The sequence below is a fragment of the Rhinolophus sinicus genome, linkage group LG10, assembly GCF_036562045.2.
Source record: "Rhinolophus sinicus isolate RSC01 linkage group LG10, ASM3656204v1, whole genome shotgun sequence".
NCBI lineage: Eukaryota > Metazoa > Chordata > Mammalia > Chiroptera > Rhinolophidae > Rhinolophus > Rhinolophus sinicus.
Window position 1 is genome coordinate 72191251 of NC_133759.1, and position 26972 is coordinate 72218222.

Below are 26972 nucleotides of genomic sequence, written 5' to 3' on the forward strand. Positions count from 1 at the left end.
AAAATGCTGTAACAATATTAGGAACACAGAAGAACTTTTTACCCTCTTTTCTGAAAACCAAGAAGACATGCTAACCAAAATGACAATATGACTATCAGACTACCTAGAAACATCCTTCCTATTAACCACCAAAATTGTGTATGTAGTTAATTTAACTAACAAATTACTGTTTCCATTTATTAAAACTTAAAATAATAGATGTGCTTATGAACAAAATATTTTGACATACCAGAAATTTTTGTATGAATAAGTATTGTCCTGATGAGACCATTTAAAAACTCTTGGGATACACAGGAAATTGATAAACTTTTCTGCTAAGGGCCGGATAGTAAATATTTTAAGACTCTGTAAGACATAGTCTTTTTTCCAACTACTCAACTCTCTCAACACAAAAATAGTCAAATAGTCAAAGACAATATGTAAAAGAGCCATGTTCCAAAACAATTCTATATATGGTTACTGAAATTTAAATTTCATGTAATTTAAATAAGCCAGACACAAAGAGACAGATTCCACTTATATGAGTAACCCAGAGAGAGATTCATAGAGAGATCTCTATAATTGAACAGAGGTTACCAGGGGCTGGAGGGAGGGAGAAATAGGGAGTTACTGTTTAATGGGTACAGAGTTTATGTTAAGGATGATGAAAAAGTTTTCACTACAGAGAGTGGTAATTGTTACACAACATCTTATATATAATTAATGCCATTGAATTGTACACTTTCATATGGATAAATGGTATTATGTATACTTTCCCAAGAAAATGGTACCAATCAAAAAAAAATCAATGTAATATATTACATTAATAGAACATGTGAAAAGAACACATGATCACCTCAACAAATGAGAAAAAGGTTTTATCAAAATCCAACACTCTTTCACGATAAAAACACTCAACAAATTAGAAATAGAGGGGAACTTCCTTAACATAATAAAGTGTATTTATGAAAAATCCACAGCTAATACCATATTCAATGGTGAAAGACTGAACGTTTTCCCCTTAAGATCAGGAACAAGAACACAATACTTTAACAACTGCTATTCAACACTGTACTCCAAGTTCTAGGCAGAGCAATCTGGCAACAAAAATAAATAAAAGGCACCCAAACTGTAAAGGCAGAAGTAAAACTATCTCTACTTGCAGATGACATTAATACTATATACAGAAAATCCCTTAGAATACACACACACACACACACACACACACTATTAGCGCTAACAAACAAATTCAGCAAGGATGTAGAGTACAAGACCAACACTCAAATATCACTTCTGTGTCTATATAAGAGCAATGAAATATCCAAAAAAGAAACTGGGGAAGAATTTCACTTTTCAATAACATCCAAAGGAATAATGGTGAAGGACTTGTACACTGAAAACTACAAAAGATTGCTGAAAATAAATGAAATGCCAAAATGAATTAATAGGCATCCAATGTTCACTGATACGAATTCTTAATAGTTAATATAGCAACACTCCCCAAAGTCATATAGATATATACTTATGAAAATTCCAAAAGCCTTTTGGAGAAAAGGAAAAGCCAAATCTCACATTTATATGGAACTGCAAGTAGACAGAACAGCCAAAATAATGTTGAAAAATAAAATTAAAATAGGAGGACTCATACACCCTGAATTCACAACTTAACTACAAATCTACAGTAATGTAAACAGTGTGATACTAGCTTAAGAATAGAAATATAGATCAACAGAATAAAATTGACAGTCCAGAAAATAAACCCTCACAAATATGTTCAATACATTTTCAACAGTAGCGCCAACACCATTCAGTGGAGAAGAATATTCTCTTCAACAAATGGTACTGAGACAACTGGATCACTACATGCAAGACAATAAGGTTGGACTCCTTCCTCATTCCATATTCAAAAATTAACACAAAGTAGATCAATGGCCTAAAGAAATAACACTCTTAGAAGAAAACATAGGAATAAGTCTTCATGACCTCAGATTTCGCAAATGATTCCTAAATTTGATACCAAAAGAACAAGCAATAACAAAACAGACAAATAAGACTTCATCGGGGCCAGCTGGTGACTCAGGTGGTTGGAGCTCCGAGCTCCTAGCACTGAGATTGCTGGTTCGATTCTCACATGGGCCAGTGGGCTCTCAATCCCAGGGTTGCCGGTTCAACTCCTCGACTCCCCCAAGGGATGTGGGCTCTGACCCCCCGCAACTAAGATTGAACACGCCACCTTGAGCTGAGCTGCCTCCCGGATGGCTCAGTTGGTTGGAGCACGTCCTCTCAACCACAAAGGTGGCCAGTTCGAGTCCTCGACTCCCTCAAGGGATGGTGGGCAGCGCCCCCTGCAACTAAAATTGAACACGGCACCTTGAGCTGAGCTGCCGCTGAGCACCTGGATGGCTCAGTTGGTTGGAGCGCATCCTCTCAACCACAAGGTTGCCGGTTCGACTCCAGCAAGGGACGGTGGGCTGCGCCCCTGCAACTAGCAACGGCAACTGGACCTGGAGCTCAGCTGCGCCCTCCACAACTAAGACTGAAAGGACAACAACTTGATTTGGGAAAAAAAAAGAAAAAGTCCTGAAAGTACACATTGTTCCCCAATAAAGTCCTGTTCCCCTTCCCCAATAAAATCTTTAAAAAATAAAAAAATAATAAAAAATGAGTAAAGGAAAAAAGTCTGGAGATGGATGATGGTGATGGCTGTACAACAATGTCACTGAAATATACACTTAAAAATGTTTAAAATGATTGTACACCTGAAACAAAAAAGGTCATAGGCAGGATTTAGCAGGGGATGCTGAAACCATATTACAAGGTACCAAAAAAAAAAGTTTAAAATGAACAATTTTGTTATATATATTTTACACTCATTTTTTTAAAAAAATTGGGCAAAGAAATAGATATTTCTCCAAAGATAAATGGCCAATAAGCACATGAAAAGATGCTCATTAGCCACTAAGGAAATGCAAATAAAAACCAGGAGACACCACTTTACGCTCACTAAGATGGCTATAATAAAAAACAAAACAAAACATGAAAACTAGTAAGTGTTGGCCAGGATATAGAGAAATTAGAACCCTTGTACTTTGCTGGTGGCAATATAAAATGGTGCTGTGGGATACATTCTGGCAGTTCCTCAAAAAGTTGAACAAGTGCAACATAATCAAAAAGAAAAAATAATAAAAAACCTGCCAATGAAGAATAGTCCAGGACCATATGACTTCATAGGCAAATTCTACCAAACACTGAAAGAATACCAATCCTTTGTAAACTCTTCCAAAAAATAAAGGGAACACTTCTGAACTCATTTCATGAGGCCACCGTCACTGATATCAAAACCAGACAAAGACCACAAAAGAAAACTACAGATCTGAAAGACAGATCCAAAAATCTTGAACAGATTAGCAAGTCAAATTCAATAGCATGTTAAAAAGAATCATACAAGGTCTAACAATTAAGTTCACAAACTTGTTGCAATCATGTTGCTAACCTTTTTTGTTATCAGAGGGATTACTCATTATGAATTTGCACCAACTGGACAAACAGTTAAACAAGTTTACTATTTGGAAGTGCTGAAAAGGCTGTGTGAAAAAGTTAGATGACCTGAACTTTTTGCCAACAATTCATGGCTCTTGCATCACGACAATGCACCAGCTCACACGGCACTGTCTGTGAGGGAGCTTTTAGCCAGTAAAAAATAATTGTATTGGAACACCCTCCCTACTCACCTGATCTGGCCCCCAATGGCTCCTTTCTTTACCCAAAGATAAAGGAAATATCGAAAGGAAGACATTTTGATGACATTCAGGACATCAAAGGTAATACGACAACAGCTCTGACGGCCATTCCAGAAAAAGAGTTCCAAAATTGCTTTGAAGTGTGGACTAGGCACTGGAGTCAGTGCATAGCTTCCCAAAGGGAGTACTTCGAAGGTGACCATAGTGATATTCAGCAATGAGGTATGGAGCACTTTTTCTAGGACAAGTTCATGAACTCAACTGTTAAGATCTCATATACTATGACCAAGTCAGATTTATCCCTGGGATGCAAGGATGGTTCAACATTCACAAATCAATCAATGTGTTACACCACATTAACATAATGAAGGATAAAAATCACATGATCATCTCAATAGATGCAGAAAAAGCATTCGACAAAATCCAATACCCTTTCATGACAAAAACTTAACAAATTAGGTATTGAAAGAAGTTACTTCAGAACCAATAAAGGTCGCATATGAAAAGCCCACAGCAAACATGATACTCAATGGTAGAAAAACTGAAAGCTTTTCCTCTAAAATCCAGAACAAGGAAGGATGCCAACTCTTACTACTTATATTAAACACAGTACTGGAAGTTCAATTAGGCAAGAAAAATAAATAAAAGGCATCCAAATTGGAAAAAAAAGAAGTAAAATGAATCATTTGCAGGTAACATGATACGCTAAAGACACCACCAAAAAAACTAAGATTAACAAATTCAGTTAAGTTGTAAGCTACAAAAATCAAAATACAAAAATCAGTAGCATTTATTTACACTAACAACAAACTATCTGAAAAGGAAATCAAGAAAACAATGCCATTTAAAATAGCATCAAAAAGAATTAAATACTTAGGAATAAACTTAACCAAGGAGCTGAAAGACATGTACACTGAAAACTATAAAACACTGATGCAAAAAACGGAAAAAGAAACAAATAAATGAAAAAGACATCCGTATTCATGGATTGGAAGACATAATATTGTCAAAATGTCCAAACTACTCAAAGCAAAATCCCAATGGCATTTTTTACAGAAATAGAAGGAAAAAAAAACTAAAATTTATATGGAACCACAAGAGATCCCCCAAACAGCCAAAATATTATCAAATAAGAAGAACATAGCAAGAGGCCTCATACTTCCTGATCTCAAATCTATTACAAAGCTACAGTAATCCAAAGAGACATAAAAACAGACATTTTGACCAATGGAACAGAAGAGCCCAGAAATAAACCAATACATTTACAGTAAATTGATCTTCAACAAGGGAAAGCAAGGATAGTCTCTTCAATAAATAATGCTGGGCAGAGGGATAGTGGATGGGGGGAGGGGGGTTCACACAGTTTGAGGGATATAAATGATAAACGTCTAAGTACTGCTTTGTCTAGTGCACCTGAAACTAATAAAAAATAAAATAAAATACACATTCTACCTTAAAAAAAGAAAAAAAGAAAAAAAAAGAAAACAAACAAATAAATAAATAAATAAATAATGCTGGGAAAACTGAATGTCCACATGCAAAAGAATGCAACTGGCCCTTAACTTACAACATACAGAAAAATCAACCCAAAATGGATTGAAGATTTAAACAGAAGACCTAAAACTATAAAACTACTGGAAGAAAACAGAGGAAAAACTTCTTGACATTGGCCTTAGCAATGATTTCTTGGACGACACCAAAGTACAAGAAACAAAAGGAAAAACAGACATGTAGAACTACATCAAACTTAAAATTAAAAGCTTGTGAACCACAAAGGAAATGATCAGCAAAGTGAAAAGGCAACCTATGGAATGGGAGAAAATATGTATAAATCATGTATCTGATAAAGGGGTAGTATCAAAGTATCTAAGGAGTTCTTAAAACTGAAGAGCAAAAAACAAATAATCTGATAAAAAATAAGCAAAAGCTCTGAATAGAAATTTTTTCCAAAGAAGACATACAAATAGTCAAAGACGTATGAAAAGGGCTCAACACCACTGATTATCAAGGAAATGAAAATCAAAACCACAATGTGTTATCACCACATCTGTTACTATGGCTATTATCAAAAAAAAACAAAAGTGTTCATGAGGATGTGGAGAAAAGGGAACCTTTGTACACTGCTAGTGGCATTGTAAACTGGTACTATGGAAACCAGCATGGAGGTTCCTCAAAAAATTAGAAACATACTATCATATGATCCAGAAATCCCACTTCTGAGTATATACCCAAAAGAACTGAAATCAGAATCTCAAAGAGATAACTCCCATGTTCGCTGTAGTATTCACAATAGCAAACATTTGGAAACAACCTAAATGTCCACCAACAGATGAATGGAAAAATATGGTATCATACATTGTAAACATAAGAAATGCCACTGAACTGTATACCTAAAAATGGTTAACATGGTTAAATTTAACCTCAATATGTTTTTTAAAGTGTCTAGCTTCCTAAGTATTTTTTAAATGGAACATTGATATGTAGTATGAGAAAGTGAAAAAATAAAACATTACATTACTTCATAGCTACACGTGCACTGGAGTTGTTTATTAGCAAACAGATATGATGTAAAAGTCAGACAAAAATAAATCCTCATACTAGACAGAAGTTAACATTTGGCTTTGAAGTACAGGGCAGATTTGCAGATGACACTGCCTTTCTATTCATATTTTTAAGCCAATTGACATGTAGAGTTGAGAAAAACTAATAATCAGATTTCTACCTCTTATTTTAATCTCCCATTTACAAGACAAGAGTCCGCTAAAAATACATTATATAATGAACAGTGCCCTCAGTTCTTTGCAACACAGGAAGCAGCATAGCAGAGAAAATGCCCTGAAGCCAGATGACCCTGGCTGGAATACCAGCACCAGTTTCCCAGTGATTTGGGAAAACACTTAGTCTCTCTAAGCGTCCATTTCCTAACATGTAAACCTGAATTAATGGCTATGCCTAGCAACTCATGGGGTCATTCTGAGGATTAAATGAGGTAATACTTATTAAGTGCTTAGTACAGAGCCTGGCTGCCTGCCATATTGTACTCAATATATGTTCAGTATGATAATTAACAATAGCAGCAAATACCCACCATGTGCCATGCACTGCGCTAGAAGTTAACTTTCAAAACATTTTATAGATTAAGAAATTAAGGTTGAGAGGTCACTTGTCTGACTAAGGCAAACACGAGAGTCATTCTGGTCTCAAAGTCTACAAAGTCTACATTCGTTATACAATCCCAAGCTGCTTTTCAATATAAGATACTTCACCCATCTTTGTCACTTAGTCATTATTTGTCAACTGAGGGGAAGTTAACTAAATTACTTCACAATTACTAAAGAAAAGAACAAACATAATAAAGTTAAATACAATACTAATAAATGTTATTTTTTTAAACTGTAGTAACAATTTTAACAAATCCTCAGTAACAGTGTGGAAAGACTTATGACTTTTTTGATGAGATTTAATCTATACTTTGTCCTAATGAGTAGCAGCCAAAATTAAGAAACAGGTTAATACTAGACAGAAAAATCAAGAGTTCACAAGCAAATACAAATGGAAAAAATATATAATTTCAATCATTTAAACAAAAAAAGGGATAGAACTCAAGGAAAGTGCTAGACCTTGACTACCCCCTTCCAATTATCATCCTGTCCTGGTCAACATTCCCAGTCTAATCATGCCATATTGAACTCCTTATTCTCCCAAAGCAGCAGCTATTTCAAACCTTGGAATCCTAAACCTAGCCTCGCTCAGATTGTCCTGCTCTAACTTCCACCACATTGTCTTAAGAATGCCTGACACGCAAACCATCACTGAGTGATAAAGGAATGTACTATGTCGCGGTTAATGTTAGCAATTTTCAAAATGCAAAAGTACAATAAAATGGACTTCGTAAAGTTACTTTCAATTGAAAACTTAGAAAGTAACTCCTATTATAAAACTAATCACATAAAAATGAAGTCAAACTCATTCTATTAGGACAGTATTTACACTGACACCAAGACAAAGACATCACAAGAAAACCATAGACTAGTATCCCTTATGCATGAAGATGCAAAAATCCTCAAGAAAATAATACCAACCCAAATACAGTGACATATAAAATACAGTGACATGAACAAGTGGAATTTATCTTAGCAATGCAAGGCTGGTTCAAAGTAACCCACCCAAAAAAATCAGTCAATGTAATAGATCATATTAAAAGAATGAAGAGGGCTGGCCCGATGGCTCAAGGGGAGAGGGAGGTAAGAGGCGACAAGGGGGAGGGGGAGGAGGGGAATGGGAGAGAGGGGCAAGGCTCATAACACCAGCATGGGCCAGGGAGCTGTGTCCAACGCAACTAGACTGAGAAACAACGGCTTGAACCGGAGTGGGGGGGGGGGAGGGCAGAAGAACGGGAGAAAAAAGAAAAATAAATAAATAAATAAATAACGAAATGCAGCAGGGGAAATATGATCATCTAAATAGATGAAAAGATGTTTGACAAAACCTAACACCTATTCATGATAAAAAACATTCAACACGCCCCTTCTAAAACCCTCTTGGTTCGTTCTGGACTTTAGAGATCCTGCAGTAGCCCATCCTGCAGTGGCCTATCCTGCAGTGTGGCCCAGCCAGGCTCCAGCCCGTCCTCAGCATCCTCACTGGATGTGTGGAATCCACTGTCAGACACACCTCAAAATTTCTAAGAGATTACACTTAAAATGGTACTTACTAAAGTGTGTATGTGAAAATTCATCAAACTACACAATCATGACATACACATTTTTGTTTTAAAAAGTTTGTTTGTTTAAAAATAAATTCAACAAACTAAGAATACAAAGTACCTTCCTCAATCTGAAACACTCAGACAAAATCATACTTAATGAACAACTGGATGCATTCCCCCAAGATCAGCAGTAAGACAAGGATGTCCACTCTCACCATTTCTATTCAACATTATACTGGGGATTCTAGCCATGAAATTAATCAGGAAACAAAAACAAAGTACTAGGATTACCAAGGAAAAAGTAAAACTATGTCTGCAGATGACATGATATTATATATACAAAAATCCTACAAAATTTTTCAAAATTTATTAAAATAAAGGAATTCAGCAAGATTGCAAGATACAAGATCAATATACAAAAACACATTGTATTTCTATACACTAACAAAGAACCATCCAAAAACAAAATTAACAATTCTGTTTGCTATAGCATCAAAAAATAAAACATTTGGGGCAGGCCCGGTGGCTCAGGCGGTTAGAGCACCATGCTCCTAACTCCGAAGGCTGCCGGTTCGATTCCCACATGGGCCAGTGGGCTCTCAACCACAAGGCTGCCATTTCAACTCCTCGAGACCCGCAAAGGATGGTGGGCTCTGCCCACTGCAACTAAGATTGAACACGGCACCTTGAGCTGAGCTGCCGCTGAGCTCCCGGATGGCTCAGTTGGTTGGAGTGCATCCTCTCAACCACAAGGTTGCCAGTTCGACTCCCACAAGGGATGGTGGGCTGTGCCCCCTGCAACTAGCAACGGCAACTGGACCTGGAGCTGAGCTGCGCCCTCCACAACTAAGATTGAAAGGACAACAACTTGACTTGGAAAAAAGTCCTGGAAGTACACTGTTCCCCAGTAAAGCCCTGTACCCCTTCCCCAATTAAAAAAAAATCTTTAAAAAAAAAGTACAATAATTATTAAAAAAAATAAAAAAATAAAACATTTAGGAATAAATGTTTAAAAAGGAGCACAAGACTTATACACTGAAAATTACGAAACACCACTGAGAGACATTAAAAAAGACCTCAATAAATGGGAAGGTATCCCATGTTCCTGGATTGGAAACAATACGATGATGATAAGCCCCAAAGTGATCTACAGACTCAACACAATCTCCATACCCTTTTTTGCAGAAATTGACAAGCTGATCCTAAAATCTGTATGAAAATGCAACAGAAAAAAAAAAGCAACAAAATGCAACAGACCTAAAATATCTAAAACAATCTTAAAAATGAAAACCAAAGTTAGAGGACTCACACTTCCTGATTTCCAAACTTACTACAAAACTACATCAATCAAAAATGTATGGCACTGGGCCGGCCCTGTGGCTCAGGAGGTTAGAGCGCCGTGCTCCTAACTCCGAGGGCTGCCAGTTCGATTCCCACATGGGCCAGTGGGCTCTCAACCACAGGGTTGCCGGTTCAACTCCTTGAGTCCCACAAGGGATGGTGGGCTCCACCCCCTGCAACTAAGATTGAACAGGGCACCTTGAGCTAAGCTGTCTCCCGGATGGCTCAGTTGTTGGTTGGAGCACGGGCTCTCAACCACAAGGTTGCCAGTTCAATTCTTCGACTCCCGCAAGGGATGGTGGGCAGCGCCCCCTGCAACTAAAATTGAACACGGCACCTTGAGCTGAGCTGCCGCTGAGCTCCCGGATGGCTCAGTTGGATGGAGAGTGTCCTCTCAACCACAAGGTTGCTGGTTCGACTCCCGCAAGGGATGGTGGGCTGTGCCCCCTGCAACTAGCAACGGCAACTGGACCTGGAGCTGAGCTGCGCCCTCCACAACTAAGACTGAAAGAACAACAACTTGAAGCTGAACAGAACCCTCCACAACTAAGATTGAAAGGACAACAATTTGACCATTGTTCCCCAATAAAGTCCTGTTCCCCTTCAAAAAAAAAAAAGATTGAAAGGACAACAACTTGACTTGGAAAAAAGTCCTGGAAGTACACACTGTTCCCCAATAACATCCTGTTCCCCTTCCCCAATAAAATCTTTAAAAAAATAAATTAAAAAAAAAAGTATAGCACTGGCTAAGGATACACATATAAATCAACGAAAGAGTAGATTTGAGACTCCAGAAATAAATCCTTAAATATAGTAGTCCCCACTTATTCACGGTTTCACTTTTCTTCAGCTTCAGGTACCTGCAGTCAACCATGGTTCAAAAACATTAAATGCAAAATTCCAGAAATAAGTAATTCATAAGTTTTAAATTGCATGCCATTCGGAGTAGTGTGTGAAATCTTAAGCCATCCTGTTCCAGCCATCCCAGGAATCATGTATTTGTCCAGCATATGCGTGCTGTATACACTACCTACCCGTTAGTCACTTAGTAGCCATCTAGGTTATCAGATTGGTTATGAGAGAGAGAGAACACATTCATGTAACTTTTATTACAGTACCTTGTTATAATTGTTCTATGTATTATTGTTGTTAATCTCTTACTATGCCTAATTTACAAAATAAACTTTATCACAGGTATGTATGCGTATGTATAGTGTACATAGGGTCTGATACTATCCATGGATTGATTCAGGGATCCACTGGGGGTCTTGGAATGTACCCTCTGAGGATAAGGAGGAACTACTGTATTTTCAACAAGGCCAAGATCATTCAATAGGGAAAGAATAGTCTTTTTCAACAAATGATGTTGGGACAACTGGACACCCACATACAAAAGTTGGGCTCCGACCTCACGTCATAAACAAAAATTCAAAATGATCAAAAACCAAAACGTACGAGCTAAAGATATTACTTTTAGGAGAAAACATAGAAGTAAATCTTCCTGATCTTGGATTAGGCAATGGTTTCTTGGATATAACACCAAAAGCATAAGCAAAGAAAGAAAATAAACTCAACTTCATCAAAATTAACAACCTTTATGCTTCAAGGATACCACCAAGAAAATGAAAAAGCCCACAGAATGGGAGAAAATATTTGCAAATCATAGCTAATATATATCCAGAATATATAAGGAACTACTACAGCTCAACAATAAAAAGTAAACCAATATTTAAAAAACAGGCAGCGGTGGCCGATTCGCTCAGCTGGTTAGAGCGTGGAGCTAATAACGCCAAGGTTGCCGGTTCATTCCCTGCATGGGCCACTGTAAGCTGTGCCCTCCTTTAAAAAAACAAAGAAAATAAGCAAAGGATTTGCAGACTCGCCAAGGAAGCTGTACAAATAGTCAATAAGCACATAAAAGGATGCTTGACATCATTAGTCATCAGGGAAATGTAAATCAAAACCACAATGAGATACAGTAACACTTGACACTCAATAGGACGGCTAAAATTAAACAATAATAACAAGTGTTGGCAAGAATATGAAGAAATTAAAACCTTCATACATTGCTAGTGGGATTGTAAAATGGTGCAGCCACTGATCAAAAGTGTGGCAGTTCCTCAAAACGTTCAACAGTCACCACATGACCCAGTAATACCACTCCTAGGAATATACTCAAGGGAACTGAAAATATATATTCACACAAAAAAACCTGTTCATAAATGTTCATTAAAAGCATTCCTCCTAACAGCCAAAAAAGTGGAAACAATATGTCCATCAACTAATCAATGGATAAACAAAATGTGGTATATCAGTACAATGCAGTATTATTTGGCAATATAATGGAATTAAGTACTTATACATACTACAACATGAATAAACCTAAAAACGTTATGCTAAATGAAAGAAGTCAGACACAAAAGGCCAAAGGCCACAGATTAAGATTCCATTTATATGAAATACCCAGAATAGGTAAATCCACAGACAGAAAGTAAATTAGTGGTTGTCAGGGGCTCGGGGAGGGGAGAATAAGGAATGACTGCTACTACAGGGTTTCTTTTTGGGTAAAGAAATGTTCTGTAATTAGTGGTTTTGTTTGTTCAACTCTGTAAATATACTAAAGCCACTGAGTTGTCCCCCTTGAGACGGTGTATTTTTCAATAATTTTTAAAACGGCAGCTACTATGTTTTTTTAATTTATAATTATACAAGTAATATATATTTGAAGTTGAAACACTGAAAAGAATTCTTATGTAAAATGATGTAAATGTAGGATGTTGATTTAATTTTTAAAAGTCCATGCTTTTACAACAAAAAATACCTTAGAAAACTTTTTTTAAAAAGGGAAAAAGTGGGGGGTGGGGGGTGGGAGATGAAGGTAAGGGGGATCAAATATATGGTGATGGAAGGAGAACTGACTCTGGGTGATAAACACACAATGGGATTTATAGATGATGTAACACAGAATTGTACACCTGAAATCTATGTAATTTTACTAACAATTGTCACCCCAATAAATTTAATAAAATTAAAATTAAAAAAAAAAAAAGAAGTGCAGAGAAGCAAAAGATGAATGTAAAAAAAAAAAAGGGAAAAAGTACAAAATATCTAAACTCTGGGTAATTTGGGTACCAAATAAAAGTTTATTATTCCTTTCCCCCTCAGCTATAAGAAGTACCTTCATTAAGAATCCCCACTGGGGAATGGCTGGTTAGTTCAGTTGGTTAGAGCATGGTGCTGGTAGCACCAAAATTAACGGTTCGATCCCCGCAGAGGCCACTGTGAGCTGCGCCCTTAAAAAAAAAAAAAGAAAGAAAGAAAAAGAAGAGAAGAATCCCCACTGAATCCCAAAAGATTCATTTGTACACCCATGTTCATATCAGCGTTATTCACAATAGACAAAAGGTGTCCACTGACTTGATGAACAAAGAAAATGTGGTGTTACATACAATAGGTTATCTTTAAAAAGGAAGAAAATTCTGACATGCTACAACATAGGTGAACTCTGAATACATTCTACTAAGTGAGATAAGCCAGTCACAAAAAGATAAATACTATATGATTCCGCTTACATGACATATCTAGAGCAGTGAAATTCAGGGGCAGAAAGTAGGATGGTGATTGCCAGGGGGTGGGGGCTGGAGGGTGGGAAGTTGTTTAATGGATACTTTGTTTTTCAAGATGGAAAGCATTCTGGAGAATGGTTGCACAAAAATGTGAATATACTTAAAATTACTGAACTGCACACTTAAAATTGAGTAGGATGGTAAAGTTTATGCTATGTGTATTTTACCACAATTAAAAATAAAAATTAAATAAAGAATCCCCATTGAAATAGCCACATTCAATATACTGCTGATTGGGAGTGTAACTATATACACTTTTTTAATGGGGAATTTGGCAATATCTTTCAAAATTATAAACATATTTAACTTTGACCCACAATTCCACTTCTGGAGATTTATCCTACAGTTGTATTTGCATACATTCAAAATTGCTTATGTGTACGGTTATTCACTTTCAGCAAAAGAATGTCTGAATTAAAAACGTCGCATACACTTATACAATAGAACACTATCCAGTTGTAAAAAACAACGTGAAAACTATGTTCTAAAATGGAAAGATTTCAATGATATATTTTTTTTAAAAAGTCAAGATTAAGGGTACATAACAATCCGCTACCTTTGTCATAAAAAATGATGGGAAGAGGCCACAGGAATTGAAGGTGTTAACCGAGCAGACAAAGTACAAGGGTGCTTCACTGGTTACCTTTTTATATTTTTGAATCACATACCTCTTCAAAAATTAAATGTGAAAAAACAAAGTCCACTAGTTCAGCTTAAAAGTGAAAAGTGGTTCATTACAGGAGACACTTGTATACTTAAGCTAATTCTCCTTTAATTAAACTATTCATTTGTTTTGTGGATGTGGTAACCAGCCCCCTGGATGGCCCCCAATGGTTCCCACCTCATGGTATTCAGGCCCTTGTGTAGTCCCTTCCCAAATTGTGTCCCCTTGGATGTTCCTGCTTGGTCCCTCCTCCTCTCTTGGTTCATTCACTCTGGGGGAAGTCAGGGACAAAATGAGCAGCCCTATGGAAAGGCTCACATGGCAAGGAACTGAGGCTTCCTATAGCCAGCAGCCACGCGTGAGCCATCTTGGACAGGGATCTTACAGCCTTCAGATGACTGCAGTTCTAGCGTCATCTCAATTGCAATCTCATGAGACTCTGAGCCAGAACCACCCAGCTAAGCCACTCCCTGATTCCTAATCCTCTGACAATGCTTGTTTTAGGCTGCTAAATTTGAATGTAATGTGTTAGGCAGAATAGATAACTGATACAGAGGAAAACATTCTTTCCACAGTTCTAAGAATTTATGTTTTCAACAAGGATATTAAAGGCACTATAAAAAATTATCACCAGCATAGTACTAGATATTAAAATAAAATCCCTATTAAATCAATAAGACTGCAGCAGATATTTCTTCAAATTTTTACAAGTCTATAAAATTCTATATCAAATATATAGAAGCATAATAAGCTATGAATCAATTTTTTAAAAAAATCACTCCAAACCACAGATCTGGCTATACTGAAAATGAAACTTCAGCTGTACAACTACAGAAAATCATTAACTAAAATGAAAAACAGATTGAGAAGAAATATTTATACCCAATGAGATAAAAGGGTAACAGCTATAAAACATTAAAATCCAAACAGATAAGTCAGCAAAGGATATAGACACAAAGGTCATAGGAAAAATATAAACAGTAAACTAACAGAAATCATTTTTGATAATCAAGTTGTATTAATTAAATCAACCTGTGGTAGAATTATATACCTATTTAATAAAGAAAAAAAATCAATGCTATAAAAATTGGCTTTGTTATCCAAGTGTGGAAAATGCTAGACTCATACACTACTTAGATCTGTGCAAAATGGTACAGTCCTTTTGGAAAGCCATACAGAAAAGAAGTAGGTACATCAAGAGACACAAAAAATTTAACCCATTTCCCTGGTAATTCCACTATGAACAGTTTATCCTTAGGAAAGAGTTCCACATACTTTACTATGAAATTAGTAAGGTACCTTTCAAAACTTTACTTATAACTCTAGTCTACTCCACCACAGAACTAATTTCAGTGGTTTAATTACCTGCACTACTATATAACACTTCTGCCACAAAGCTCTACTACGTTAAAAAGAAAAGCACTTTAAATGTAGAACTTTATTGCTTCTCTCCAACTGCTCTGCAATTCTTTACAGATCATGGCATGGTGAAGTGTTGTTCTTTGATATACTAATTATAAAAATAGATTCAATACATTGTCAATTGAACCAACTACAATGTTAAAGAAATGACTTTGAATGTAAAATTCCAATGACAATTACATGACATCAATGTCTGTTATTTTTACTCGGTACAGATATAACCTGTACATCACCTACTTTCACCAGGGATTTCAACAGTTCCAATTACAATATCAAGAGAAATTAGATGGGGCAGCCACTTGGCTCACTTGGTTAGAGTGCAGTGCTCTTAACACCAAGGTTGCCTGTTCAATTCCCACATGGGCCAGTGAGCTGCGCCCTCCACAACTAGAGCGAAAACAATGACTTGACTTGGAGCTGATGGGTCCTGGGAAAAAAAAAAATCAGTTCCCCAATATAAATTTTTTAAAAAGAGAAATGAGAAATGACAAGGGGAATATACTCTCATAATTTACAAAGAAAGACTACCTTCAGACTCTTCCTAGTATACTAGGGGATATCATATAACCAGTAATTATTTTTAATTTAATCCAAAATGGATTTTATCCTTCCAGCAATCTTTAATAGAATATTATGGCATTTTACATAAGGTCACTGGAGATGTGGAAAGAACTTTAGAAGCCTTAATAAAGAAATTTCAACTAATACCAGGAACAAACACTAATATCTGTTTCAATTTATTAAGGGGAAACCTGAATAAGATTGGTGTATTATAGCAACGTCAAATCAATATCCTAGCTGTGATATTAGATGTTTTTGCAAAACATTACCATTGCAAAACGAGGCAAAATATACAAGGGATCTCTCCAGATTCTTAAAAATGCATGTGGATCTATATTAACCCCAATAAAAATTTCAATAAAAAGAAAAAAAAGAATGGAGATGTATGCTCATATAACAAGATGTCCCTAACATATTAACCAAGATATCGAATAATACATCTATTAAGACACTTGTGCTACCAAAAGATTTACAAAGAAAATTCTAATAGAATACCAACAGTGCAAACGAGGAAGTATATGGGGGTGACAGAAAAAAAGACTTTTACATTCTATTTTTTAATTTGACTTTTTTTAACCACGGATATTAATTACTTTTCTAACTAAAAAGATTCATAACAATTTCTTCAAAAGGCTGCACTTGAGATCATTTGAAAAGTTTCAGGAACAACTGTTAATTGAAAATCAAACCCAGAACCAGAAAAGAGGCGGGTCTCTTTTCAATGGGCTTCCCAGAAGGTGGAAATGAAACATTTATATCCCTAACAAAATACAAGCAACAAAAGCAACAACGTCATAAAGTTACACCACTTAATAGTTAGGCTACAGAAAGATACTGATCCTACTGCACAAATTAAATACTCCTGATTATCAAACAAAAATGGATCAAATTCCCAATTGTTAAACAAAAATAAACTGTCAACAGTTTAATGTCCTTATCAATTAGCAAGAAAAGAGTTTTGGAATAGAGACAAAACTAAAAATGCAAAGATGTTTCTCAAAATTCACAGCTCTTTCAAATTGCATTTGGCTCTTGGCATATAACAGGCATCACTTAATGAGCTCCTCCTTCAGAACTAGTTGCTTCAAATAAATTATCTTTTACACCCTCCTCTCAAGCAACCTTGCATGTTAGGTATCAGCCCTAATTTAGAAATAAGGAACTGGGCCTCAGAGAGATTAAAGGAACTTCTCCAAATAAACAGGTAGCACAGTATACACTGAGATGGGTCCAACATAAAATCATTACGATTTAATATACTTAATTAGGAGATTGAAAGTGAGAAGCGAGAGAAAAATTAATGCTTGAGATATTAGGGAGCTCAAATTCAAAGGCCTTAGAAATTGAGTGCATAAGGACATGAAGGCAAAAAACACCTCTTAAGTTTTGAAATTTGGTACATTGAAGACGAGAGCTGAGATTCCATCCATCATCATCCTAATCTAAAATTTAGCCCCCTCATCTCTGTAATAGCACCATTCATTCTTTTACTCAATAAATATGAGTGTCTAATACAAAGAAGGCACCATGCTACACATTGTTAAGATGCAAAGATGAAATCAGACCAGGAAGATGAAGGCCTGAGCCAGGGGACAGTATGAAGCAAGGCACCACTAACAATCCAGGATGACCTGGGTATAGCATATGATTTGGAAAGGTCATGACGGGGGTCCTATCTATTGAAGGACATTGAATTTGGGCTTTATTTGGTAGGCAAATGAGGAGAGGAATAGGCATTAAAGATAAATCAGAGACCTAGTATTTCTCATTTTCAAGGCCAAAAGTAACTTTGTATAAGATAGACTGGAGAGAAAAATTGTATGAAGATCAGTGATAAAGACCTCATAGTAGAATGGGAATGAAAAGACTGAAGAGATATGTATTATTGAGAAGTAACATAAAAACTCAGCTCTATAGCAAGGCATACAAGGCCTATCTTTATCTCCTGACAACCCCACTCTTCCCAGATTCCCATCAAAGGATTTCTTGAAACTTGTATATGCTATTCCCTGTTACATACAGCATGTCTCTTCTCAAATTATATACAACCCCTCTGTGAAGTTTGTCCTGATTACTCCAGGCATGCCTCCTCCACACTCCTCCAGTACTGCATCGATAACACCTCCCAAACCACTTAGTATTCTGTATTGTCATTGTTGACACTTGTCTTCCCCACACAGTCAAGTTCCTTAAGAACACAGACTTTCTTTCATACCAGCAGTGCCTAGCATGGAGGAGGCAGGCATTCAATGTGCTTTGATCATGCAAATGAATAAGTGACTCCAACGTTTCCTGCCTTGAAATGAACAGGAGGATGATGCCATCATTAACACAGAAGGAAATGCATGTTTGGCAATAAAAGAGAAGCTTGGTTGGCAATTAGACTTTCTTGGTCTGATGCTCAGAAATCAAGTCGCGAGTTTCCACACAGCACAGTAGCAGCAAAATGAATCAATGAAAGTGGATGAAACTGCAGAGAATTAAGGAAAGAGGAAAGGAAGAGAAGAAGCAGTCAAAAAACACGTGTGCTCCAATGTTCACTGCAGCTTTATTTACGGCGGCCAAGACATGGAAACAATGAAAATGTCCTTCGAAAGATGAAAGGATAAAGAAGTCGTGGTATATATACACAATGGAATACTGTTCGGCGGTAAGATGAAATAGTACCACTTGTGACAACATGGATGGATCTTGAAACTATAATGCTAAGCGAAATAAGACAGAAAAAATAGACAACCATATGATTTCACTGATATGTGGGATATAAAACTGAAAACAACAAAAGAACAAGACTAACAAATGAGAAACAAAAACTCATAGACACAGAAAACAGTTTAGGGGTACCAGAGAGTAAGGGGGGAAGAGGGCTCTAGAAGAGGGTAAACGGGGTCTAATATATGTCTAATATATGGTGATCGAAAGAGAACTGACCCTGGGTGGTGAACACACAACGTGAGACATAGATAATGTATCACAGAATTGTACACCTGAAATCTATGTAACTTTACTAACAATTGTCACCCCAATAAACTTTAATTTAAAAAAAAAAAGAACTATTTAAAGGAGTAGTGGTGAAAATACTGCAAATCTAGTAGGATAAGTATGGAAGTGTCATTTGTGATTTATGAAAGAACAGCTTCAGTAGAGTGGAGGACAGAGAAGCCAATCCAGAGAGCTTTAAGCAGAGATAAATGAAGCAGACAATTCTTTCAAGAAATTCACCAGTAGGGGTGGCCAGATGGCTCAGTTGCTGCCTGCGAGCTCTCAACAAGGTTGCCAGTTCAATTCCCTCATGGGTTGGTGGGCTGCATCCCCTGCAACCAAAGATTGAAAACAGGAACTGGACTTGGAGCTGAGCTGCGCCCTCCACAACTGGATTGAAGGACAACTACTTGAAGCTGATGGGCCCTGGAGAAATAGTTTCCCAACATAAACTTAAAAAAAGAAAAAAGAAATTCACCAGTAAAGGGGAAAGATAATTAGAGGGTTACAAGATAGAAGAAGGTTCCTTTAGAATAGGAGGATGTCATCTTGTTTTTAGGCAGAAAATGTGATGCAGTAGAGAGGCAGAGAATACACATCCCAGAGGGAAAGAGTAATGAATAAAACAAGGTCCTCCAGCAAGGAGGAAGTTGGATAGCACAACCTGAGAGGTGTGGAGATAGGATCAATTTTCTTCCGAGAGAGGAAAGGAGGGAGTAGAGAATTGCTGGGATGATGAGAGAAACCCTAAGGAATTGTTTTTTGGCTCAGTCACCAACATGACAAGCCTTAGACATCATCTACACTTCTCTCTCTCCTTCATTCTTCAAATCCAGGCTCCATTTTTCCTCCAATCCAGGCCGTCCCCAAAGGGCTGTCAATTTTCCCCTTTGAAATAATCTTGATGGATTTACCCCTTTTTCTACTGCTGACTCTGCTCAAGTATAAATTCTCCATAAAATATCTAAGTGAGGTAGAAAACAAACAACTGCAGCAAATCAGCCTCGTGAGAAAACCAGGAGTTACTTCAGGCCCAGGAAAGTATCAGAGACCTTCAGAAGACACTCAAGAATGCCAAGAGTACTCAGATAATTCCATGATTTCAAGGCTTTCAGTCTTGTCTCCAATAATCTCAAGTGCCTTGAAGGTTGACCTGTCTTCTATGACATCTCTTTGTACTAAAAGGCTATGAAGAGACCCAGAGACAACACAGAGCAAAGCACTTAATAAACTACGGTATCGCCTGTTTAAACTTGGAGCTCTGGGGACCAACCTTCCTTCAAGATTTTATCCAGCACACAAAGTACTGTGCACTATATGTACACTGGCAGAAATGAGAAGGTATCAACCCCATTAAATATAAAAGCAACAGGTCAGAATTATTAAGTATAATGACAATCACATAATGACATCACTGTATGCGAACAAAATAACTGAAGAGCACATGAGGGTAAACTGCTCATTCATGACAGGAGGCAAACAGTGTGCTTATATCTAGATACACAAAACAACAGACAATATGATCTTGAATTATGTGTCTTTCTCTAATTCCAGACATGAGGTTTACAACCCTAATAACTACTCTTACTCTCGCCAAGAGAATCTTTATTCTATCACAATATTACAGACAGACTAGAAGAAAAACAGCATTTGCTAGAGATTTTGCAAAATTTCCAGCTCTGAGCACAGGACCTAATACAGAGTAAGCGTGCTATACCTGCTGCACTGAATCAACTGAATAGTCTGAATACGTCAATAGTGTGTAGCTACATACGATTTTATACAGCTTTCCCAAACTATATTTTTCAGTTAAATTTGCATTCTGAGATTGACTTCATGTTCTTAAATCCTCAGATAAAAAATATCACAGGCAAAAATCAAAGCAATAGTTCAACTTTGACCCAAAGGCCTAAAAGAATAAATTAAAGATACTTGTTTCTTCAAGCCCATAATCTCTTTAACAATTTAGATTTTCTGCCTGAAAAAAATGTTTCTACATTTATACAAGTTTGCTAACTCTCATTTTAAATACACAACATACTGTCTATAGGCTCTAATATTTTCAACTGTTTTTAACAAAACCAATACTCCACCGATATCTCTTTGATGAGAATCAAACAGATTTCTACCTCTACTCGTATGCTTCTAAAGAAACATCTAGGGGTGGCCGGTTAGCTCAGTTGGTTAAAGCCTGGTGCTGACAGCACCAAGGTGCCGGTTCGATCCCCGTGTGGAAAGCCATTATGAGCTGCGTCCTCCTTAAAAAAAAAATAAAATAAAAAAGAAACATCTATCTCCACTGTTAGATCTATGTTTTCATGTAAATACAAAGGCAAAACTATGTATGTGTGCATAAAATCAATTTCAAAGTGAACGCAAGAAAATGGATTCATCTGAGCTGCCGATAGGTTGCCAATATAGCCTATTCACCCTAAAAAATATCTAGCACAATACAGACTCAAGGTAACTACCAAAACAAAATGTTTAAATCTACAACTGCCAAGCTAAGAAACCAAGAAATATTAAAGCATATTTAAGATACGAATCAATAGAAACAAAAGTGACACACCCACATTCTCCTTTTGTAACTTTAAAGAATAGCAGGGCTATATGGTAAAGTGACTATTTAATGCCACAAAACAATCACCACACACGCTAAAATTCTGTCTGGTTAAATCTTTACATAGTATTTCAGAGGCATTTGTTGGGGGTAGGGGTGGGAGGAATCCTCTTTGGTGACATTACAGGTGACCATGACAGGGTGTCTGGGCAGAAACAAAATCAGAACCAAATATTTAAAGCTGAAAGGAACGATTTTAACAATCAAAGTTTCAGATTTTAAAGGTGATGAAACTGAGGCTAAAGGAAGTCAACTAATCACTTAGGTAACTAGAGACAGTTGAGAAATTCTGCCTAAGATCACATAAACAAGAATTTTATCACTTTAAACACCCTGTATTACACAGCACTACTGAATAACTCAAATTTTTTCGATTTCTACACATGTACACACATACGATATATATATATATATATATATATATATATATATATATAAAATCTAGATATACATACATACACACATATATACTTCAAAATTAAAAACTAGGAAAAGTTCAAGAGCCTACTGATAGTCGTAGTTATCTAAAGTATACGATGCTGTACCTTCACAACAGGTAGTTCAGAAAAATTAGTCTAATTTAAATTTGGACTGATGTCTCATCTTAGTTACTTCCAATTTTTGCCCAAATTGGACTTCAACCTGCAACAAGAGTCACCCAAAAAAATAAGCCATGCCTTATGTGAAAACAGGACTCCAAGTAATTAGTTGGTTCACTTATACTCAAGATACCAGCAAGCCAACATCACTTTAAAAAAAAAAAAGCTAAACAATGTACACCTCCATCTTGGAAAATTAAATCTGAACTAAATCAAAAACGCTTAAAAGTTTAACTCTTAGCCAGTCCTCAAAGGAGAGTTAATTGGGAAAACCTAAAAAGAACCAAACTCGTACAATAGAGATAAATTTAAAAATCAAAGTAAAAGTTCCCCAAAAAGCTTATCATTAGCAATAGGCTTTCAGCTGTGAACTGATAAACCAAAAACCAATTAGTTATGTTTCCTTTTAAGTTGCCTGTACATATACATTTGTGTATATTTAAGTTGTACCAAAAACTGCTTACAAATGGCAATTCCTGTGAAGTAGATGATGATGAAGTTCCAGGTAATTCTAGCATGTTTCCTAATGTACTGGTACTGGACTCTGGATCATCCTGAAAAGATAAATTTATTGAGTTTAATTGCTCTTCTATGGTAACGTTTGTATCTCCTAGTGAAAAGGGGGCTGGGAGAAGGGCTGCTTTTTCATTGCTGCCGTCCACTTCATTTCTTTGCTTATTTTTCTGTGTTTCAGTTTGAGGAGCTAATGGCAAGAATGGCGATTTGACTGCACCGTGTCTACTCTCTGGTGTGCTGTCTTGTTCATTTCCCATGGCCACGTCTACACCATTCTCTGATTTAGGCTCATAATTGCAGGTGGCATTGGTCTGAGTGTCCTCAAAGATCTCCTCTATACTCTCATCCTCTGTGACTGGCTGTTCTGGGTCCATTTCAGAATCTACATCGTCCACACAAGTAAAACTCTCAAAGTGCAGAAAGCCATTCTTGATAGTCTTTGTTACTTTTACCTGGAGTTCGGGGGAGTTATTACAAGAGGGTTCCTGTTTCATAGCAAGTGCTGTTGGACCACCAGGACTCAAGGAAGTGCAAACAATTGGCGACTGAGCTCTTGAATCACTTTTTTCAGGGTCTTGAAAGGATTCTGATCCATCAGCAGACCCATTTAAATACTCTACATTGATCATGGAGGCCAAATCCTGTAGTTTCCGCAGTGGAATGTAACAAGATGGAGAATCTTGTCCATAAGCATTTTGGGATGTTCCACTGGCAGTCGATAACTGCATAGTACACCCATTAAGTGGCTCAGAAAAATTGGATTGACCATTACCGAAAGGGCTGTCCTTGTCTTCAGGGGCATCTAAATTCACTGGATTGGAAAAGGGCAGCAGACAATTTCTTCTAGGTAGTTCACAGGTCTGATCCATCCTGGGCCAGCATCAACCTGGAATCCAAAAACACAGAAATTAATCTGAGTTAACAGGCCATTGGACTCTTATCTTCAAAATGGCAGCCATTTCTCAAGGCCTAGTGGCCTCGATGCCTTTCTGCTGCACTTCCATGGGCGGAAAAGTTCCCCAACCGAGGATGGAAAAATGGCCTCGGAGAGGCTCCACAAACTCCATCTTCCCGGAGGTGGGCAGATCTTGCCACATGGAAACAGCCCGTTCCTTTTTCCTGCACTGCAGACTGGTGGACAGTTGGGCTGAACTAAAATTAAAATCCTTTGGCAGTAGAAATTCCCAAATCTCAAACAGGAATTGTCTTCCTCCTCCTCCGCTGGGGGTCCAGCGGCCAGATTTCCCCGTGAGGTTCGGAGGGTCGGGGAGGGGGGATCCCGGACGCTGCACAAAAAAGGTTACCCCCTTCCTGGCTCGCTCGAGCGCAGCGGTCACAATAGCGCTGCACCCTGCGCCCAGCCGGCGCCAGAGCCTTTACAGCGGCCGTCCGCAGGCCGCAAGCCAATCGGCAGAACCGGGTGCACCCCGAAGCTCGCCTTCCTGACTGCAGGCCGGCTCGGTCCACGGCTGCAGGGCCCAGAGGCCAGGACGCAGCAGTGGGAGAAACGGAGGCAGCCGGTGAAGCCGAGTCAGGGCAGCAGCAGCAGCAGCTGCTACAGCTTGACAAACATGGCTGCTGCCGACGCCGCCGCCGCCTGCCCGGGCCGCGCTCCTTCCCGCAGCCACGGCAGCACCTCCAGGCCGAGCCGATCACACTCATCAATATTCAGCAACAAGCAAAGTTTGCTGCGGGGGGGCAGCCGGCCCCGCATCCCCCAGCCCGCTACCTGAGGGGAAGCAGAGGCCGAGGTGTGCACGATAGGCCGGCGGGGCACGGGCCGCGCCGGGAGGAAGTTCGCGGCGGCCGGGCGGGCTAGGCCTGAGCCCGACTGGTAGTGATGGAGGGGGAGGGGGCCCGCGGCTGCAACGCCGCGGGCCACCAACACCGCGCTGCGCCCGGCCCTCCCCTGCGCCCCTCACCTCACGGCCACCACCATCTTCCCCGCCCGGCCGCCTCCTCCCTCCTCGCGCCTGCCCGCCGCCCACCCCACCGCACTAGTTACCGTGCCCCGTGCCCCCTCCCGGGCCGGCTGGGGGGAGGGGGTGACCCTCATAACACTGGGGCGCGAGCGGAGGGGTGGGGAGAGAGCGAAGCCGCTCGCCGTACCCCCCTCCCCCCCGCGTCTCTCTTCAGGGGAGAAGGCAGCGAGCGCGACCTGCCCCGGCCTAGTCCGCCGCCGCCTCCTCCGCCTCCTCACACCCCCACCGCGCGCGCCCCCGTGGCGGCGCGTGCGACCGAGCGCCTCGCGCCGGCCCGCGTGCTGCTGGCCCGGAGTGCGCGCGCACCCCTGCCCCCACCGCGCGCGCGCGCGCGCGCCCCCTCGCCTCACTCTTCGGGGTTCAGGGCGGGTGAAGTCAGGCTCGCGAGCGCGCCGCCCAATCAGCGGAGCCGCCGCTGCCGCCCCCTCCCCTCCCCCTGCGCACCCGCTCGCGGCCCGGGCCTACGGGCGGCCCGGCAGCCCGGGCGGGGCCTGAGGCGGGCTCCCTAGGGACCTCGCGCGCCTCCCCGGAGAGCCGGGGCCTGCGAGCGTCGTGGGTGGCAATCCGGTCCCCTCACCTACCTCGGGGCGCTGGGCTGGCCCCGAGCTGCACACGACTCCAGCACCCTACCTGTCTTGAGCCCCAACCCCAGCGACACCTGGCCCGGCTGAGGCCTGTCCGACCGCCCCGCCAGCCTTGCTCGGGCCCGCGTCAGTCCCGGCCTCCATCTTAGGTTACAGCCCGGGCTCCCCATCCACTGGGCACCTGTCCTCAGCCCGCTCGGCTCGGCCCGAGGCCAAGACAACCCCCCTCCTACCGCGGGTCTCACCTGGGGGCTCGGGCTGGGGTCTTCGAGGCCTCAGGCCCCGAGCAGGCACGACCGCAGGTGAACCCCCTGCCCAGCCGCACCCCAAACCCACACCACCATCACCACCACAGACCAAGCTGAGCAGGAAACAAAATGGAGGCAGCAGCTCGGGTCTTCCTCCCTGAGCCAAGCCTGTGCAGCCCCAGGGCTCCCTCCTGCCGCAGGCCCGACGCCCGCGAGGCAGGGGACTGGTTCGTCCCGGGCGCCGCAAGCAGCCGCCCTAGAGCAGCGTAGACAGGCCGGGCACTCGGCCCTGCGGGCCCCACAGCCCCTCACCCACCACCCCTTCCCTTCCCCCTCTCCCCATTCTTCTCCCTCCCCCCTGCCCGGCCTTGCGGGGTGAGCGGCTACCGGGAGCCGGGTCGGGTCGGGTTACCCGCCTGGGCACTGCCCGCCCAGCCGTGGCCTCGGCGGGGGTATGCGGCCGGGCGACCCCCGCGCTGAGCCCACCCCCCCCGCAACCGAGCCGGACAGCAGCCTGACAGCGCGCCCGCACCTCGCCGTGCGGCCCCCGCCCAGTGAGGCCGAGTCCCCAGCCCGGGTACTGCCGGGACGAAGCTCCCTCACCACCCCCGGGCCCAGGGGTCCTCGCTGCCTCGGGCGGGGCGAGGGGAACGCTGGGGGAGGGGTCCACTAATCCCTGCACCGCCTCCCGCGCCTCGTCTGGGTCTGGGCCTGGCACCGGGACTCGGGCCGCGGGCGCAGGCGGGCGTCGGTCGGTGTGTGCGCGCGGGGCAGGGGACGCGGGCCCGGGGCCCGAAGGGGCCGCGCCTCGCACCGCGGACGCTGCAGTTCTCAGCACCCAGGCAGATGGCCCTCTCGTGCCACCGCCGCCTGGCGCAGGCCGCCTGCTCCACAGCATCGCTCCCCGAGGAGCGCGCGCCTCGCCCCTGCGGGCCGGGCATCGGGACCCCGGCGGAACTGCGCTGTGAGGGCGGACTGCCGTGCTGGCCCCGCGAAGACTGCTGGCCTAATCCCCGGCCTGGGGCTCTCTGTTCTTGAGTGCCTCGGACCTCGAGGCCTGCACCCAGGCCCCCGGGGCTCCGCAGCACCAGCCTTGCACGGCCATGGCGCGTTCAGTCATCCAAGACTGCATTAGGGCAGGTCAAGGAACCCAAGCCCACGTTGACCCCACGACTCCAGTTGCCCTCGCCCAGGCCCTTCCCCCAACCTGCTCCGACCCTCTCTTCCCCTAGGTTTGCTTCCCGGCAAAAAGCTCACCTTGGCAGCTAGCTGGTCCCTAGAGTGCTAAGTGCATCCTCGCTGTTCAGAAAAAACCACGATGGATCACCACAGAAAATTCCACCTCCTCCAGAAAGCCTTCAGTGATTAAAGTTAACTCCATCTCAAAAGCTGAGCACCGC

General features: G+C 40.9%; 1 protein-coding gene across 12 annotated transcripts in view; it reads right to left on the reverse strand.

Moving 5' to 3' along the window:
• Positions 1-26299, reverse strand: part of NSD1 (nuclear receptor binding SET domain protein 1) — a 141041-nt gene extending 114742 nt beyond the window's left edge. Inside the window, exons 1-3 of one of the 12 annotated variants that reach the window (XM_074313415.1) lie at positions 26105-26289; positions 23531-23644; positions 22707-22796 (exon numbers count right to left, since the gene is read on the reverse strand). In XM_074313415.1, the coding sequence (XP_074169516.1) occupies positions 22707-22796; positions 23531-23560 (120 nt within the window). In that variant the 5' untranslated portion in view covers positions 23561-23644; positions 26105-26289. The other 11 variants (XM_074313413.1, XM_074313418.1, XM_074313412.1 and 8 more) reach the window with 11 other exon arrangements.
• Positions 26300-26972: the final 673 nt, after the last annotated feature.